At 40.6% G+C, this 19,632-nt stretch overlaps 1 protein-coding gene, 1 long non-coding RNA gene and 1 other non-coding gene across 9 annotated transcripts in view; 2 read left to right on the top strand and 1 right to left on the bottom strand.

Annotated features, from left to right (window-relative positions):
- The window catches only part of LOC131502695 (uncharacterized), a 126,596-nt gene that overhangs the window by 42,387 nt on the left and 64,577 nt on the right, over positions 1-19,632 (top strand). The gene's annotated exons all lie outside the window — the stretch shown is intronic.
- LOC131505845 (U6 spliceosomal RNA) lies at positions 2,521-2,627 on the top strand. The gene has a single exon (XR_009258608.1). It is a non-coding gene; the product is annotated as a U6 spliceosomal RNA (small nuclear RNA).
- WIPF1 (WAS/WASL interacting protein family member 1) overlaps positions 8,985-19,632 on the bottom strand; it is a 124,871-nt gene continuing 114,223 nt past the window's right edge. For all 6 annotated transcript variants that reach the window (XM_058713552.1, XM_058713576.1, XM_058713562.1 and 3 more), the window contains 3 exons: positions 18,165-18,377; positions 17,339-17,452; positions 8,985-12,070 (listed from right to left, as the gene is read on the bottom strand). In XM_058713552.1, the coding sequence (XP_058569535.1) occupies positions 12,015-12,070; positions 17,339-17,452; positions 18,165-18,377 (383 nt within the window). In that variant the 3' untranslated portion in view covers positions 8,985-12,014. The remainder of the gene's footprint in view (positions 12,071-17,338; positions 17,453-18,164; positions 18,378-19,632) is intronic.

Below are 19,632 nucleotides of genomic sequence, written 5' to 3'. Positions count from 1 at the left end.
TAACTTCTTGATTGGGAATGTGTTGGAGATTTAAAATGGCTGTAGGACCTCTTATTACCAAAAAATGAATCAAAACAAGTCATGGGATTATGGAGGTTTTTCTGCAGGAGAAAAATCATAACCTTAGTGGGGAAGAACTCGTCCCCACTAAGTAATTCTAAAAGAGATGGAATCAAAACCAAAGTTACTGTCCAATTTGAATAGGTGATTTTCTTCTTCAAATTGAACTGTTGACTTCTTTTGTTGGTTTTTATTTCTCTAGCCCACCAACATGGGCTTGTTGGTGCTGTCTCTACATTTATTAAGCACATTGCCTAAACCAGGATTGGGGACATGAAGAACACTGGAAGCTCCCAACTAACCCAGGGTCAAATCCCGCTGATGGCATTGCTACAGTTCCCCCCCGCCCCCCCCCCCCCATGACATGGTGCATGCACAGCAGCTCCTGGGCTACTCGTGCAGCAGGTTATGAATTCTAGAAGGAAAACAATAAATGCATTCTATTCAGTAACGGTAGTCTTCCTGTGACCTCTTTCTTCCCAGCAAATGGCACTGTTAATTACACCTGTTGGTGAGTAAACCGAATGAAATCTGTTGAAAGTCCCATCTAGTCCTGGCCAAAGCCAGGCAGAGGAAGCCAACTGGAACTCCCGTCACCATCTCCCAACACCCTTTGTTGTTTGATCAGAATAGTTTCCCTGTGTACGACATCAGTGATTCCCAAGGCTGCTTTAAGAAGTTTATTTATTATATGTGAAATGATTGAAAACTGCCAATCACGAATCTGGCAATCCCCTCTCATGAGCTTAAAGACTGTTCTGATTACGATAATTACATTTGTATGAATATCCTACCTAGGGAGTAACAATTTTACTATGTCAGACTACATCACACAAAGATGCATCAATTTCATCTGCAATGAAAAATAGAGCCTAATAGCACAGTTATATTTATATGATAGTCAAACATCAAGATGCAACATAAGTACTTCAACTGAAAGAATTCTGATCATTATTTAACCTTGAGATGATGATTAAGGGTGAAGGCTTGTCAGCTTTCATGAATTATTTTTTCATGATTTTTGCTGTTTTGATTTGATTTTTAAAACTCCATAATTAACACTTATTAACATTTGGATTCTACCCCACCCCCCACCCCCGGGTAATGTTGGCAAGGCAACAACAGTAATAACAACAAAAGAGTAATGGATATGATTAATGGCCAAAGAAAGAGTATTGGGAAATCATAAGACACCATTATGTCTCAGGTACAACAGTGCCATACCAACTGGTTTTCTACTTAGCTAAGTTTCTTAAAGCGCGATGCAAGCAATGGACACAGTATTTAGGTTTGATGCTATATGTACATATTAGTTTAATGCAGAGAAAAAAAGTATTCTGTTATTATAAATAGTGATCAGTTCCAGTTAAAAAGTGTGGTCTAAAAACCAGTACAACCAAGCATAACATAGAACTCTGTTAGAAATGCAGATTTTCAGGCCCCTTCCTAGACTTGCTGAATCAGAATCTCCAGAAGTGGGGCACAGGGCCCTGTCTCAACAAGCCCTCCAGGTGATTCTCTGAGGTTTGAAACCACCCTTCTAGCAGGTTGTAACAGTTTCCATTGGCTGCAGTGAACCACTGCAGTGCTAGAGGCTGCATTCCCAGCCGCAGTGTAGGCAGCCCCCCTTAACTCCAGGAGTGTGCGTTCCAGGGGAGCTTAATTGAACAGGCTGTTTCAGTCAAGTCCTTGAGTCCAGAGGTTCCTCTTATGTGGCCTTGGTCTTCTCTTTAGATCTCCTGAGGTCACAAGCCCTAGTGTCTTCCCATTACCAGTCAGAATTGTTAGTCCATCCTTCCTTGGTAGAAGAGAAGTTTGTAATACCTTTTATAATGTCAAAAGATTTCCATCACCCAGATCCTTGCTGATTCCTTTTCTCTGTTACAACCATTTACTTAAAGTCACCTTGGGCTACTTAAAAAATGGTAACATCCAACATGGCGCTCTTCTGTATTTCTTTATGGCACTATCTGTGATACCATCTTTTGATAGCACTCTGGATCAAAATTACTGACCAGAACTCACCAGAAAAAGGTATGGAGAAAGGCCACACATTGCAAGCGTACGTAATTCAAGAAAACAGACTAGAACATACATTTAGTAAAGAGTGTTGATGCTTCCTGGCCAGGACTATGCAGTGCTCTTGTTACACAATTTTTTCTTTGGGTTTGGTAATAGATAAGCTAGCTAGCTAGCTGATTTTTTAAGAAAAGCATTTTTAAGACAAATAGCATTGTAATGAATCAGCATGCATGGGGGTAGTATTAAATGGAGTATTTAGTATGACAAAAAGTGGATGCCATCTCATGATTTAATTTTCATAATATATATGAAAAAATATATATATATGAATATATTCTTTCAAAGGCCCAAATTCAGGGGTAGCACCTTAGAAAAGAGATTCTGAATCTGGAATGTGCATCAGAATGACCTTGAACCTTGTTAAAAATATAAATTCTCATTCTTGGTTCAGCAGTACAGGTACTGAAATTTGAGTGATACAGAGAAGATTGTCATGTTCCCTGTGCAAGGATAACATGCAAATTTGTGAAGTGGGTCATATTAAAAACATTTTCCTGGGTTCCAAGAGATTTTTATTTGGGTAGGTCTGAGGTGGAGCCCAGGAACCTGTATTTAACAAGCACTCCTTAAGTGCTTAAGTGGTCCACAACTTTCATTTTGAGAAACACTGGAAGTCTTACTCAGAAAGATGAGGGGGGTGCCTGGGTGGCTGAGTCGGTTAAGCATCCGACTTCGGCTCAGGTCATGATCTCACTGTTCATGAGTTTGAGCCCCGCATCAGGCTCTGTGCTGACAGCTAGGAGCCTGGAGCCTGCTTCAGATTCTGTCTGTCTGTCTGTCTGTCTGTCTCTCTCTCTCTGCCCCTCCCCTGCTGGAGTTCTGTCTCTCTCTGTCTTTCAAAAATAAACAAACATTAAGAAGAAAAAAAGATGAGGAAAACACACCTGAATGTGGGGCAGTAAGGCTCAACCAATTCACAAGAGTTGTACCTTCTTTGGGTCCTGGTGATGCATTACTTCAAGCTTTTGAATAGGTCATGTATTCTGCCTTGTCCTAAAGTTATTTGTGTACTTGCCTCAGTCCACAAAGGACTGTAAGCTCCCTGAAACACGGAATTTAGGTGGTCCTGACCTTTGTGTCTTCAACTGGATTCACCCCATGCCTTCTCATTACTGAGAAGGTGCTCAATACTATTTGTCAGATGAATGCAGACAACAATGGCAAAAATGCAGTTTGAAGACTGACTGAAGTAGTCTTGGCCCCTTCACTCACCAGGGATAAGACCTTGAGGTCACTTCCTCCCTCAGTGTGTCAGCCCTGCATTTGTAACATGGGAGATCAGTCTCTTCTCCACCACAGGGCTGCCGTGGGTAAACATGAGGGACTGTTTGTGAAAATACTCTGAAATTCTGGAGCCACTTACTTGACTTCTTTTGAACATGTCTGTCTTTTGCTTTACCTTTATTTCCCCTGTGAATGAGCGCTGGGTTGTATGACTGAGGCAAAGAACACAAAGTGTACTTCTGGCCATTATGGGAAAGCAAATTCTATGGTTTGGAATTTAAACTTTTCCAAGTTCAAGGAGAGTAAAAAAATAAATTCAATACAAAAAGTTTATAATAGGATTGGAAGAAATACTCCACAAATATTGAACAGTAGAAAGCAAGGGAGATACATTGAAGAGCACATTAACTATTCACATTGCAGTTTGGGACTTTCAGAAATCTGTGCTTAATGAAAAATGATGTCTGAATTTTAGTGGCTCCCCTGAGATCACCTTAAAAGGTAGCAAGTGTCTGATAAGATGAGCTGATAAATACAGGTACGTTATTTTGAAAGTGTCAAAATGGTAGTTATGACCACTCCTTAAACTGTAAAGGAGCAAAGAACCAAAAGAAATTAGGTCACTTAACAAGAGACAATGTGCCCCAGCTGGTAAATGGTGGGTCTGGGACTAGAGCTAGTGCGTAGCCCAGTGAGGAAAATAAACGCAATGTACCTATGAACCTATGTTTATTCAGTTGAGCCTACTATCTTTTATTCTAAGAGTTTGGCTTATTAAAATGTCCTTGCTTTTATGAAACGTCAGTAATTTTTTTAAACTGGCATATGGAAAGTTGACAATATTATGACTTCCCATTCAAATGTATTTATTCAACCTTGAGTTTGAATTCTGGATCCAATCACAGCAAGTGGCTTGAGGCAAATTTCTAATCGATTCAGGCCTCAATTCTCCACGTGTAAAGTCACATTGACTAACAATGACATATGTAATAATATTTGCAAAGACCTTAGCACAATTTGTAGTACATAGTAGATGATCAATAACTGGTGGTGGTTATATGGAAAATGAAAACAATATTTATGTTGTCATCTAGATAAGTAAATTAGGCAATGGGTCTTGTGTTTACACTTCTGTGTTAGATATATTTTTCCATTTTTCTATGGTGGCCCCATCTGGGACCTGTCCATACCTTTGCTCTAAGAGTAAGTCCAAGCAGGAAACACCAAGGGGGAGGGAATTTCCCTTTCATGCACACAGCCAACCAGCCTTGTGTTGGTGGTGAGGAGCATGTCTCTAGAACCAGTGGTAGAGTGGGTTTGTGCCTACTGGCTGATGTTCTTGTTAAATCTAGAATGTAGACCCTTGATTCTAGGACTAGTGCTTCCTATTGTATAATATGTATCTTCATATTCCCTATGCCTAATAAATTGTAGCTATTCAATCAGTGTTGTTTATTTGAATGAATACATGTAAAAATGGATCTTTGGTAATACAATAGCACCATAAGGCATTAGGGTTTCCCAATTATCTGATATTTGCTTCAGGTACCTATCTTAAATAGATAGCATTTTGACAGTCGACCTTTAACTTACTAAACTGCTTGGAGACAGAAAACAGGAAAAGGGTGGGAGTTCCTCATGACTAAAACACATTTATGTTGAGTCCATGATGGATACACCAGCTGTTCTGGCAGGCATCTTCCTGGGCAAAATTTAAGCTAAATCTGAGCTCAGTGTCTAATAGCATCCAGACTTCTTCCCCAGACCCCTCAGAGGTCAAACATGTTATCTAGATGGGTCACATTGTGGGGCCTTTAAGTGACTCTAATGCAATGTGAGTGGTACAATGATTGAATTATTTTAGAAATATCTACTGACCACTCTGGGAGTACAAAGGAGCACACACTTTTGCTGTCTTCTATTTGTCTGGGACCCTCCTGTCAGTGTTATGGAAAGCTGGTGGCTTAAGAAAGCTTTTAAGATATGCACTTTGGTTGATTTCTCTATCAGAAGCTGCGAAGGGCAATAAGGCAAGGACAGGTTTTGTGGGGCTGAGCTTTAGACAATTTAGGCTGCTATATTAAGAAAATTAGTATAAAATCATGAATAAAACATTAGATGTAAAAATGAGTCCTTCCTTATTAGAAGGGATCCTTGCAAGTGGAGGTCCCAAAGCTGGAGCTTCCTTAGCTTCCTGTAAATGTGCCTCTGTAATGCTAAGGAATTCGTGGTAGAGTGTTGATGGGACATTTCAAACATTTACCAGTAAGAGAAATGTGTACAGGTATCCCCCGATTTTTTGAAAGGTTGCATTAGGCCACTTCACTTTTATGGAAGACCTACATTGTACCTTTTTGCTAACTGAAAAAAATCCAAAGAGAGTTTTTGCTTTTAGGAAAAAGGCAAAAAGTGAAAATAGCGTTCAGTGTTTGTTTTGCAGCAAGCCATTGTAGAAGCAGTGCAAGCCCCAAGCCGTGAGGGTGGCACCACCAAGCCCCTTCCCTGGAAACCACACTGGGCATCTCAGCGTCAAGCTCTGTAGCTTTGAACCTTGCCTCTGAGCATCTGTGCTTTATCTCAATTTATCTTGCACATCCGTTAGCAAGATGTGTCCTAAGGGACCAGAGAAGCCAAAGAGAGATTGTTTTTCTGGCTCTGAGAATGCTCAAAAAATCTTCCATGTGAGTTCACGGTAATTGTTTCTTTGCTTTATGCCATTTTGGCTTAGGAAAGTTTTCATAGGAGCGCTCTGCTTTCGGGTAGTGGGGGCATCCTGCAGCTAACTATAGCTCCAGAGACAGGCATGAAGGACCAAGTGCTCAGAGTGCAGGGAAGCCAGGCTGTGGGGAAGACAGCAGAGAAAGGGGCCACTCTAAATTATGTGTCCAGGAAGCCTTCAGTTAATCGGAATGTCAGGGAACTGGGGAATCCTTTAGGAATTAATAAAAAAAAGCAGGGCACCTGGGTGGCTCAGTCAGTTAAGTATCTGACTTTGGCTCCGGTCATGATGTCATGGTCTGTGAGTTCGAGTCCCGCATCCCACATCAGGTGAGCCCCTGCTCCACTTCGGGTGAGCCCTACTTCTCCATCTCTCCCTGCCCCTTGTGGGATTCCCTCTCTCCCTCCCTCTCTCTGCCCCTCACTCACTTGCACCCTCTCTCTCTCAAAAAAATTAATCAAGAAGTAAAAAGACATTTTTATAGGCCATCAAAACTTTTTCTAAAACCTTCCCTCCCCCGCCTCCAGTTTTCTTGTAGTTTAAAAAAATTTTTAAATCAGTTTAATTTGGGGCACCTGGGTGGCCCAGCCGGTTGAGCATCTGACTCTTGATTTTGGCTCAGGTCATGATCCCAGGATTGTGGGATTGAGCCCTGCTTCAGGCTCCCTGCTGAGTGTGGAGCCTGTTTAAGATTCTGTGTCCCCCCTATCCTGCTCTCTCTCCCTCTGTAAAATAATAATGATAATAATAATAATAATAATAATAATAATAAATTTAATTCACCCATTGAGATGAAAGGAGAAAAGAAACCAAATAATCCCTTAAGGGAGGAAAATTATAAAGTATTCACTTTCTCTTCTTAATAGAAAACTCTCTGTTGCTTTGGCACTTGTGACTGGTGGGAGCAGGGGTAACTGCTACTCCGAGACCATTCCTCGGATAGAGTGGGGACACTATTTGGTTGTGGTGAGGCTGGTACATAAAAATGTACCGAATGGCTGAATGAACCAAATGAATGATTCCAGTTTTAACAAATGAGGCCAGTTTTGAAAGCAATTTTTATCCTAAGAGTGTTGCAATTAAATTTTATTAGACTCTTTTTTAAAATGTTTATTTTGAGACAGAGAATGGGTCCAGAGAGAGAGGAAGAGAGAGAATCCCAAGCAGGCTCCAAGCTGTCAGCACAGAGCTTCATGTGGGGCTCGATTTCACAAAATATGAGATCATGACCTGAGCCAAAATCAAGAGTCAGACCCTCCACTGACTGAGCCACCCAGGCGCCCCAAACTTTAGCAGACTCTTCTGAATGCACTGAAAATATCTTCCTGAATATGGCCTCAGTTTGATAGCAAAGGGATTAGAAAATCGAATGGAACTAACTTTCATTGAGCGCCTGACATATGCCAGTTATTTTGCCTGATGTTCTGTATATTTAAGCACTGTAAACATTTTGCAGTTGAGGAAATTAGAACTCAGAAGGCTTAAATACCTTGTCATTGGCCTTCCAGGCAGCAAGTGGCATAGCTAGGGTCCAGATCCAAATTTGCATGTCCTGGGCTTGTTCTCTGACCCTGTAGCTTGTCATTTGGTCTTTTCTTTCCAGCAGATGTGAAAGACACATGAAGCAGAGACTTGTGCTAGAGGTGGGGAGGATCATAATGAAGGGAGCGTTGGGGCACCTGGCTGGCTCAGTTGGCGGAACGTGTGACTCTTGATCTCTGGGTTGTGAGTTTGAGCCCCAGGTTGGGGGTGGAGATTACTTAAAAATGATATCTTAAGAAAAAATAAGGGGGCATGTGGTGGTGAGGTGACAGGCCAGGCTGCTTGTGCATCAGTAGTATGTGATTTGGGGTCTTATATACTCATCTGTAAGACCAGAGGGTGGGACTAGATGACCTCCAAGTGGGGTGACCACACAGCCCAGTTTTCCAGGGCAGCCCCAATTTGTACCTGTTGTGCCAAAGCAACAATTACCAGTATTCCCTCCTACTCTCAAAAAGTGTTCTACTCGTGGATCATAAATTCTGAGGCTGCCCTATATATAGGTTCTTTCCAGGTCTTACTTCCAAATGGAATCTAATAATTTCCTTGATGACCAAAGCAGCATGAATTTTCATTTTTCAGGCCTGTGAGGTCGAAGGGACATTATGTGAGGTGTCCTCTGTCTGGAGGTTGCTTTGCATTTCTGGTACGGATAGTCTGCCTGCTATTGCCTCTTCCTCTACAGGTACACTAGGAAATTCCCTTTCGGGCAGTTTGGCTCCCGAAATTTGGGATCATTATGTAAATATTTGTTGTTTCACCAAGAGTGGCTACCTGGCTACCAGTTACTGAGTGCCAGAATAAGTCAGGCCAAGTACTGAGTGTATTATCTCATTTAATGCATTTATTAATCCTGTAAGATAGTTACTTACCTTGTAGATAAGGAAGTGGAGGCTTAGAAAAGTTTGCAACTTGCAAGTAAGAGATGGACGCAGGTCTTCTAATCTCTTAACCATTATACTGCATTAAGATACATACACACATGTGCGCAGCAGATAATTAAAAAAATTATCAGGCCCCCTAAGTTCCCCCTGGCCTTTCCTGTATTTCTCAGTGTCAATTCTATTCTTTGTGGTTTCCTGGCCCATTGGTCCCACCATCCATCTGTATCTTAGAGTCTTAAAGCATCTGCTTCAAGTAAACAGACAGCAGACTTTGGCTATGATGCAGGTTCTCAGGAAAAACAAACAAGGGATTAGAAAGTAGATGTGAGGTACACACACCAGGAACCTCCACGACTACCTTCTCCTTTTCTTTTCTTTGAGTTTGTCTTTCTTTACCAAAGTATAAAACAGAAAACAGACACTTGCTTTTTCATTTGTATTTACATAGACAATACTTCAATAAAAACCACCGGTTGACACTCTTATCATTCTGCTTTTATTTATTGTCTGGCTAACTTACAAAGACGCAGATGTCTAGGGTAGACTCTACCCCACCATTTAAACTGTCCTAATGACATCGATACCAAAATGTGCATGTGTACATAATGCAGTGGTATGAAAAACATTTTTTTTCCTTTACTGTCCCTGACTATAAACAGGGAAAAATTAATTTCATACCAAAAAATTTTGGCCACTTTAACAATCATCCCATTTCTGCTACTAAAATAACAAAATTGGTATTACAAGTTAAAATATAAAAGCCTAACAGTTTTTACAAATATGCAAATAATCTGCTACTTAGACATAAAAAGTCGATTTCTTTCAAATCACAAAGTAAGGCACCATTGGATTAAACATTTCTCTCGGCTTCTACTAAATAAAATGCATAGTGAAATAAATATGGAACACTGAATTTTAATACTGTAATACATTTCAATATAAAATGATATGTGAATATTAAAATACTGTATTGCATCTTGAATACATTTATCTGGAAATATTGTGGAAAAAAACCAAATGTGAGCCCTGATTTCAGGGAAGAAAATATTCATTTTTGTGATTTGCCATAGTTGAAGATTTTAGCATAGAAATTATTCAGTTTGGGCTGTAATTAGGTCGCCAACTTTCAAAGAAAGGGTGTAGGTGTATTAATGAAACATTTACTTAAAAAAAGACCTGCTAAAACTTCTCTGTCCTGGATGAAGAGCAACTCTGTACTGTGGCTCTGTTTCAGACGTTAGGAGGGCACTATGAGGTTGGGATATACAAGGAAATTGGCCATTCTTACTGCCCCTTATAAAATTCAGATCCAAAATCCTTTGGATCAGACTTTTCTATGCCATATTTGCTATTAAGGCCAGATTCCGCCTTTTCTAAAGTGGGTCATAAGGTTTTATCATAAGGATTTGTATCAACTACTGATATCTGATCAAAGAATCCAAAATAAAATGATGCTATTACCTAAAAAAAATGTTTTTTCGAAAATACTTTGCCACGTTTGTTACACTTTTATATTTCTTAATTCTCTTTTGGTAAAGGGCCCCAAATGACTGTATGACAGACAGATGAATGGTAGAGGAGAGTTAGAAAAACCAAGTTCTCTAATGTTCTAAGCCCAAGACTTTGGCAAGGAAAGTTACAAAAATACAATATATTCAAATGGGCAACTTCATAATTTATTAGATATCCCATTTATTAGAACTCTAAGTTCTTTTGCTTTTATATAAATGAAACAATTATTTATTCTATAAATAGGAATGTGTCTTTCAAATTTTTCTTTGGATTGATTTCTCGTTAGCATCTCCCAGGAATACATGAATACACTGAAACCAGGATACAAAGTTTAGGTATATATATATATATATATATATATATATATATATATATATAGCCACGTGCTTTTAAAAAATAAGTAATGGTAATTTTAAACATAACCATATAAAACATCTAAATGGAAATACTCCCCCCCCTCCCCAAATCTATAGCTAGATTTAAAAGTCCCAGTAAAGTTTTGTAAACAAAAATCATACAAAAAAAGGGCAAGGCTGGCTCGTCCCTATGGTCCTTCCCATGGAGCTGTATTTGTATAGATCCAAGGCAAGTGATTCCCCCGGCAGAGTCAAGACAAATTCTCTTCGATTTGTAGTAGCAATGTCTCTCAACCCCATCAACATCAGATTTAGATTAGAGTTTTGCCCATCAACCCAAACCTGCTTCCTTCCTCCACATTTCCAATTTGCCACCTTTTCCTAACTTTCTCGCACAACTGTGGAGCCTACGAGCCTCCCTGCCCTGATGTGCAAGCTAGACAGAGGAGGAAATGAAGTGCAAGGCAGGAATCCAACTGATAGGTGAGCTCAAGGCAGCTGGCTCTGAGCCCCAAAGCCCCAGCTGGCTTTCGGTTTCTTTCCCATGGCTTTATTCCACGTGACTGTACACCCTGTGAGATCAATTTCTGACCTTGGTATTGTGAAGCAACAGATGTTAAGGCAAGAGGGGGAATAAGGGAGCAAAATCTAAGATCAAGCTGTCTGCCAAACAAGGAGTTAGGTCCTAACCTCATTTTTAGTTACTTTTTGAATGGCTAAAGCTCAGCTTGCATTTTCTTTGTTTGTCTGTTTTTGAAATAAGAGGTTTTGTACCATCCTCTGTCTTCTGGGCCTGTGCTGTCCAATATGGTAGCCGCCAGCCACATGTGGCTGAGCACTTGGGATGTGACTAGTCGGAAAGGAGATGTACTCTCAATGTAAAATATAGCTGCATTTTGAAGACTTAGTACCAAAACACAATGTGAAATATCTCCTTAATAGTTGTTATACCAATTGCAGGTTGAAATGATAATATTTTGGGTATTCGGGTTAAATAAAATATATTAAAATTAATTTCCCCTTGTCCTTTTTTAATGTAGCTACTAGAAATTAAAAAACTGCTTAGGTGGCTCACATTGTATTTCCGTTGGAAAGCTCTATCCTAGAGCTTATCTCAGACTGCCAAAGATTGGACATCCTGTAACTGAAAAATGTTACATGAGCCCTGATGCAGCAACTTGCTTCCATGGTCTGTGGTGCATGCAATCGGACAGAAAGCCAAGCATGCAAAAAGGGCATGGAAGCAAATAACTCTCAGGGACTTTAATATTACAGTCTGTAGCAAATAAGCAGTGAATGTTTGAATTTGGTTGGTTGAGAGCTAGGACACAATTCATCTCTGCCACCTTGCCACAAAAGCCTACTGACCCCTAAGCAACCCACGGTGGCGGGCTGTAGCTGAAGCAAGCAATAGCTTTGAGAATATACACAACATAAAAAGCCAGGTGCATTCTTTCCTGCATTCCCACCCCCTCCCCCCACCCCACACACACAGACATTCCCATGTTACCCTACCTTCCTCCCTATTGCCAGTATGAAGGGGCCAAGGGAAGACAAGGGGAGGAGGGTTTGCAGCCCTTGGATAGTAACAACAGAAGTAGCTCTTGGGCTCAGATGGAGAAGAGCAGGTAAAGATCACCTCGGGATGGGAGGGAGTGGAGGGGCACCCCTTTCTCTTCGGTTGGATCCACCTTGATGAAAACATAGACAAAATACAAATTTTGGTTAGAAAGCTTGTGATCTCACTATACAAATTGAAGGATGGCTGCAAAAGTACCCACTACCTCACCCTCTATGACCAAGGCTGTAAATAACTGGCATTATGTGAATGAGAAGTAACAAGTGAGGGGAAGAAGCAAGTGAGGATCTGAATGAACATTACTAGAGATGGGTGACCCACGACTGGCTACTGAGTACTTGTGAAATCAAGGGAAAAAAATTGTAAACAGTTTTTTAAAGTTTACTTATTTAGGGGTGCCTGGGTGGTTAAGTTGGTTAAGCATCAGACTTCAGCTCAGATCATGATCTTGTGGTTCATGGGTTCGAGTCCTGAGTTGGGCTCTGTGCTGACAGCTCAGAGCCTGGAGCCTGCTTCAGACTCTGTGTCTCCCTCTCTCTCTGCCCCTTTTCTGCTTGTGCTCTCTTTCTCTCTCAAAAAAAAAACAAAAAAACAAAAAAAAACATTAAAAAATTAAAAAAAATAAAAAGTTTACCTATTTATTGAGAGAGAGGGGGAAAAAACCAAAACAAAACACGAGCAGTGGAGGGGCAGAAAGAGAGGGAGAGAGAATCCTAAGCAGGTTCCATGCTGTCAGTGCAGAGTCCTATGTAGCGCTCAAATCCACAAACTGTGAGATCATGACCTAAACCAAAGTTGGACGCTTAACTGACTGAGCCACCCAGGAGCCCCAAGAAAAATTTTAAAAAGTACTTGTCTTCTTGCCACAAACATAGTATGTATTTATGACAGATTCAAAAAATATTGACGAACAAAAACAAAACAAAATCTCACCAATGCCTGTACCACCTGGAGATAACCAATAACATTATGTAAATATTTTCCATTTATTTTCTCTACATAAACAGTTCCCTTTTTTCTTCCCCAAATAGGATCATATGTATAGTTGGTCTGAATCTTTTTCAAGAGTCGTTACTGTTTATACATATAATTATTAATGACACATTACATTCTATTATACAGTATACTCTATCTAATCAATCCCTTTTGTTGGGCATTTAGGTATCTTCTAATTTCTAAACAATGCTTTTAAAAAAAAAAGCTTATTTTGAGAAAGAAAGAGAGAGAGAGAGAGAGCATGCGTGTGTGAGTAGGGGAAGGGCAGAGAGAAAGGGAGAGAGACTCTAACTCACGAACCGTGAGATCATGACCTGAGCCGAAATCAAGAGTCGGATGCATAACTGACTGAGCCAGCCAGGTGCCCCAACAATGCTTTTTTGATAGTAACTATCCTAAAAGGTGTGAAGTTGTATTTCATTGTAGTTTTATTTGCATTTCCCTAATGATCAGTGATTTTGAGCATCTTTTCATGTGTTTCTTTGGCAATATGGATATTTTCCTCAGAGAAATGTCTATGCAAGTATTCAACCCATTTTAAAAATTGGGTTTTTGTCGTTGCTGAATTGTAGGACTTCTTTATGTATTCTGGATATTAATGTTTTATCAGATATATGATTTGCAAATATTTTATCCCATTTCGTGGGTTGCCTCTTCACTCCACTGACAGTGTTCTTTTAAAAACTATGCATATTCTGGGCTCTCAGTACCAAGTTTAAAATCCATTCACAATTTTTAAAATTCATTTATCTCAGGTACATTTTTTCTAGGATCTAACAGGTGTTAGGCATGCAGCCAGGTGCTCTGATGCTGTGAGCAGACGTAGCAGGGGCACATGTCAGTTGAGGAAGGCTGCTGTGGCCACCGCTCTGGAGAGACTTCAAGGTGGGCTGGCACTGACAGATTCTTCAGGAGGCATATCAGCAGGGATTTCTGAGATAGAACCAAATCTCTGAGCAAGGGGAGGAGTTAGAAGAAGACACTGGCACCCCATTACCTTGCCTCTTCCTTCTGCATCCCGACCACATTTTTTCTTGGGCCCATACCCAAGCAAAGACTCATCTAGATGGAAACCAGTCATCTATCATGGAGCCCTGACCATCAGCTGACATACCACAGGTGGTTAGAAAAATGAGGGCTGGCCTTATGCAAAGCTGCAATTAGGTGGCACAGCTCAGGGCCGCCTGGGTGCCCTCCAGGCTGGTGCCCTACCTGGAGGCCACGGCAGCTATAGGAGCACAATAAAACCACTCCGTAGTATTTTAGTTAGATGATCCAGAGATAATCCATTCAACACACGGAATGCTGGAATATTTAAAGCAAATCTACAAAAACATTTTTGGGGGCAGTGGACGTTAATTCAATTTAAGAAACATTTTGAAATGCCTACTATATTTCAGGTTCTGTGCCACTTGAGGAAGATGCAATCATAAGCAGGACAGTTCCAGTCCTCAGGCTGTGTTCAGTCTTAAAGACAGAAGGGTAGGGAAGGGAATGTGTTCAGCTATTAAATTAAAAACCTAGGGGAAGGGGGTTGATTCTGTTACTGACTTAAATACACAAAGAGCACTTCAAGTAGATTAAGAATGCTTACATGAAACCAGGAAAAATATTTAGAGTCTATGTGAACAGCTCCTTAAAGTGAATTCGTTTCTTAGTGTCCCCCAAATGAAGAGAAACAAGCTGTTTTTCTTATCAGAGAGAAGCCCCTCTTCACGCCACACACACACACACAGAACAAAGATGCCTGTCCCACACAAAGGCTTATTTTCCACTCTTGTATAAATGTATTACACTTACACCTTTTTTATTAGTTATCTTCTAGGAATAGAGTATTCCACATAAATGAGTTTTTCTAGTAAATACACTTTCCCTTCCAAGCAGCAGTATTCTGTTTACTTCTGGCATTTGTTCATGGAAATTTTTAAAAAATATTTTCTAGTGTGCCTGGGTGGCTCAGTCGGTTGAGCGTCTGACTTATGACTCAGGTCATGATCTCACGGTCTGTGAGATCGAGCCCCACACTGACAGCACAGACAGCACAGGGCCCACTTGGGATTCTCTCTCCCTCTCTCTCTGTCCCTCCCCTGCTCTCGCTTTCTCTGCCTCTCAAAATAAATAAATAAATAACATTAAAAATAAAATAAAATATTTTCTAATTCTTTGTATTCTTCAGCAGAGGCACAGAGCACAGTTTGACCTATTCTTCACAACCCCGCGGAAACTCCTGTATTGTCCTGTGCTATGATACAAAGTACAACTCTGTGCCCCTGTCACACAGCCAGTCCCTCTCAGGACCTGGGACTCCCACCTATCACGTCTCCCTGAAGCCACTGATTTTGCTTTTAACCAGCCTTGACTTCAGCTATGAATCTGCTCAGTGGCTGGGAAACAACCAACCAAAAATTATTTAAGAACTGTGTGTTGGGGCACCGGGTGGCTCAGTTGGTTGAGCCTCTGGCTCTTGATTTCGACTCAGCTCATGATCTCATGGTTTGTGAGCTCAATCCTCAAGTGGGGCTCCGTGCTGACTGCATGGAGCCTGCTTAGGATTCTCTCTCTCTCCCTCTCTTTCTCTCTGCCCCTCCCTGGCACATGCACGTGTGTGCATGCGCTCTCTCTCAAAATAAATAAACTTAAAAAAAAAAAGAGCTGTGTGTTAAAGGGTCAACAGGCACCACGTATGTGTGAGGAGCTCCATCTAAGGAATGAGGACAAGGCTAGGGATGCTTTGGCATTTATCTGAAAATGCTCACTTTTTCTCCATACATTTCTGGTTTGGGAGTTTGGTTCCAAATCTAAGACTGTCACACCTCTGAGCCTCAGCACTGAATCTGTATATTTCATGCTAATTCTTTCTGAGTTCTAACCACTTATTGTGTTGAAATTTCAGTTTCACTATTTCTTCTTGTTCACCTTTTTGTTTCAACAGGGGAAAGGAGATTCACTTCTTCATGGTGGCATTACATATTTTAGTAAAACCCAGAAACAATCTAAATGTCCAATAATGGTAAACTAAATTACTGTATGCTGACTTGATGGAATGGGCAAGTGTTTTACTAAGCAAAATCATGTGAATCCCACCAAAAAACTGCACTCTATAATTATAACTACAAATCAATTCGAGTTATATGGATAAAAATGAGCAGAGGACCTGGTAAAATGAAAATAGATGTTATGTGGAGATTTTATGAAGATTATGTAGAAAGATTATGGGTGTATTTAAAATTTTCATGTAATGTTCTAGAAGCTAAAATCATAATAAATTTATTTTATTTTACTTTAATATTATTATTTTTAAGATTTTATTTTTTTAGTAATCTCTACACCCAAGGTGGGGCTCGAGCTCACAACCCCGAGATCAAGAGCATGCTCCACCGACTGAGCCAGTCAGGTGCCTCTTAATATTTTCATTTATTTATTTTTTAATTTTTTTTTTTCAACGTTTTTTATTTATTTTTGGGACAGAGAGAGACAGAGCATGAACGGGGGAGGGGCAGAGAGAGAGGGAGACACAGAATCGGAAACAGGCTCCAGGCTCCGAGCCATCAGCCCAGAGCCCGACGCGGGGCTCAAACTCACGGACCGCGAGATCGTGACCTGGCTGAAGTCGGCCGCTTAACCGACTGCGCCACCCAGGCGCCCCTATTTTTTAATTTTTTAAAGCTTATTTATATTTTGAGAGAGAGAGAGAGAGAGAGAGAGAGAGAGAAACACAGAATCCCAAGCAGGCTCCATACACTGTCAGCACAGAACCTGATGAGGGGCTTGGACCCACAAACTGCAAGATCATGACCCAAGCCAAAATCAAGAGTCAGACGCTTAACAGACTGAGCCACCCAGATGCCCCATCCCCTTACTATTTTTTTAAGTAATCTCTACACCCAACATGGGGCTTGAAGTCACGACCCTGAGATCAAGAGAGTCACATGCTCTACTGACTAAGCCTGCCAGGTGCTCCTAATCCTAATATATTGAAAATATCAGAGCAGTTACAGTGAGTTTTTGTTATAATTATTAAGACATTTGGCTAGTCTCAAAACTGGTAGTAACAGAAGATGGCTCTATTTGTGCTATCTTAGGAAAATCGAAATCGGGAAGGCTGTTCAAACAAGCAAAGCAATAAAATTTAACTTATTAGCAAACCAGTTATTTTGAGCTTGTAATGACACATTAAAATGATCATTTCTCATATGCATTCTGGATATCTCCATTTTTCCCTATTGCTTGTGGAAGGGGAGTTTACCAGAATGGAGACAGCTCCATATGGGGCTCTCTGTCCCACTCTAGGCAAGAGGCCTGGATTTCCTATACAACCCTGAGTTGTATATAACCCAGGCTATTCCAGTATGAAGCCACCAAAAGTCCTTGCAGAAATACTCACTCCGGGTTTCATTTCTTGCCAGTTTACTGGGATAACTTTTGGCCGTTGGTACATATGGCTCTGGAGGTGGCAAATCAGAAATCGGATGGAAGTAGAATCTGCTTTCCCACTCATCTGAGAGAGAGAAACAAACAGTATCTTCAGTAACAATCTGCTATAAAGATTTATGTAATGAAAAGAGAGAACTGCAGAGATCACTTCTAGTTGTTTGCCTAGAAGTTTAAAGCTCAAAATGCTACAAGTCACTGATTAGCACGTCAATGGAATACAAAGCAAATCAAAGCAAAGACAGATAAATAATCCAAGTGACTTTAATTAGAGTGATTAGGACCCAGCCAGTCCCTCTCGGGAGCTAGGGGCTAAAGTCCGAGATACCTTTCTTCCCACCAGTGGGCAAAGAAGTAACTGGGGCCCTCTCATAACAAAGGCAGGGGAAACTGGCTTATGAACTGTAAACCATGGTGCCTCTTGCCTACAGCCAACTGTTGAGAAAGGTAGATAAGGTAGGTAATAAGGTAAACTACAAAAAAAAAATTTTTTTCAGAGTCCTGGGATCTTCTAGAAAGTTAACCAAAATGAGACTTTAACAACGAGAGAGAAAAATGAACTGCCTTTTTGAAAAGTGGATGAGGGAGGATTACTACTTTTAATTTGAAATTATAGTGGTCTCTAATGGTTACTTAGATCAGAGCAGTGCAGTGTGATAAGAATGAGGTTCACAGAAACAGGAAATGTTAACGCAAGCACACAAACAACAAACACAAATTTACCATTCAGTTGTCCCATAGCCTGAAAATGTTTCCAAGGAGCTGGGACCCCACCTTACCTTCACCTGAAGAGTCTTGGAAGCCATTTCTAATTGATGTTGATGGTGGAGGAGGGGGAGGTGCCCCAGCACCAGGCCTGTCGGGAGGAAGAGGAGGTCTAGGTCCACTCCTGGCACTATCTACTCCACTCCTGGACGGCAACTGGGGGGTGGCAGGCAGGGCCCGAGATGTGCTGCCATTTCTGCTTATTGGAGGGGGTGGTGGGAGAGGGCCTGGAACAAAAAAAAAGGACAACATTTAGTGCAATACCTTACATCCTACATTACTAACGTTATGTCACCATCAATGTGCAATTATTGAACACCTGCTGGATACATGCCCTATAATTGGAAATGGTGGAGACTTTCTAAGAGATTTTCGTCAAGCATTGAGTAAGCACATATAAACAGAACTGAACTTACATACACATGTCTGTGTATAAAGAGTGCATACTGATAGTTAAATGGCTGCTTTGGTTTTGAGACAGTACTGATACAGTTAGGTTGAGAACAGGTGATAATTAATCCATGTATACTGACAGCTGTATACTTTAAAAACCACTTTATAATCCTTTTAAATAGCTACTGGACTAGTTTCTGTGACAATTATGAAATAAACGCCATTTGAAAAAGAATTACTGGGGCGCCTGGGTGGCTCAGTCAGTTAAGCGCCCAACTTCAGCTAAGGTCATGATCTCACAGTCTGTGAGTTCAAGCCCCACGTCAAGCTCTGTGCTGACAGCTCAGAGCCTGGAGCCTGCTTCGGATTCTGTGTCTCCCTCTCTCTCTCTGCCCCTCCCCTGCTCATGCTCTGTCTCTCTCTGCCTCATAAATAAAAACATTAAAAAAATTTTTAAAAAGAATTACAAAAAGAGTAAGATAGTTACGAAGTTATTTTAGGTCTTTAGAGGGACTAGATTCTTTAAATGCACACTGGTATTGCTAATTACACATGCATGTTTCCATGATGCATACAATCTGTTTCCAGACAAGTGGCATCAGGAAGCCAAATACCAATCATCCTGAGAATGGCAGGAGTTCCTTCTTGGTTCTTCCTCTTTGGGGTGGCAGACTAACAGGGAGCAACAAACAGCTAGTCCCTGTGCATGGCTACACATGCTGGCATAGAGCCCTGACCCTGAGCAAGCTGGTTACTACATGGAACTTAATTACTATATACCTGAGATCACCTGATAGTCATCTCACAGCACTCTTGCCAGGAATAAGTAGCCAAAAAATCAAATAAAAAGTACTCTTTAAGTATTTGAAACCATTTAAAAAATTCAGTGGTATGGTAGAAGCAGAAAATTTTAATTTCCTAAAAATAAAGCAAAATTCTTCTTTTTGATAATACAAAAGAAACCTCTCTTGCTTGTCCCATCTTCCAAATTCAGAGACTATTTGGGTTATGAGTAAATGAAAAAAAAAAAAAAAAAGAACTTGAGCATTCTGATGCAAATCAAAATGGCCTTAGTAATTATTCCTGGTC

Source organism: Neofelis nebulosa, chromosome 2 (assembly GCF_028018385.1).
Source record: "Neofelis nebulosa isolate mNeoNeb1 chromosome 2, mNeoNeb1.pri, whole genome shotgun sequence".
Classification (NCBI taxonomy): domain Eukaryota; kingdom Metazoa; phylum Chordata; class Mammalia; order Carnivora; family Felidae; genus Neofelis; species Neofelis nebulosa.
The sequence above is the reverse complement of the archived record's forward strand: the minus strand, read 5'-3'. Positions and strand labels throughout refer to the sequence as shown.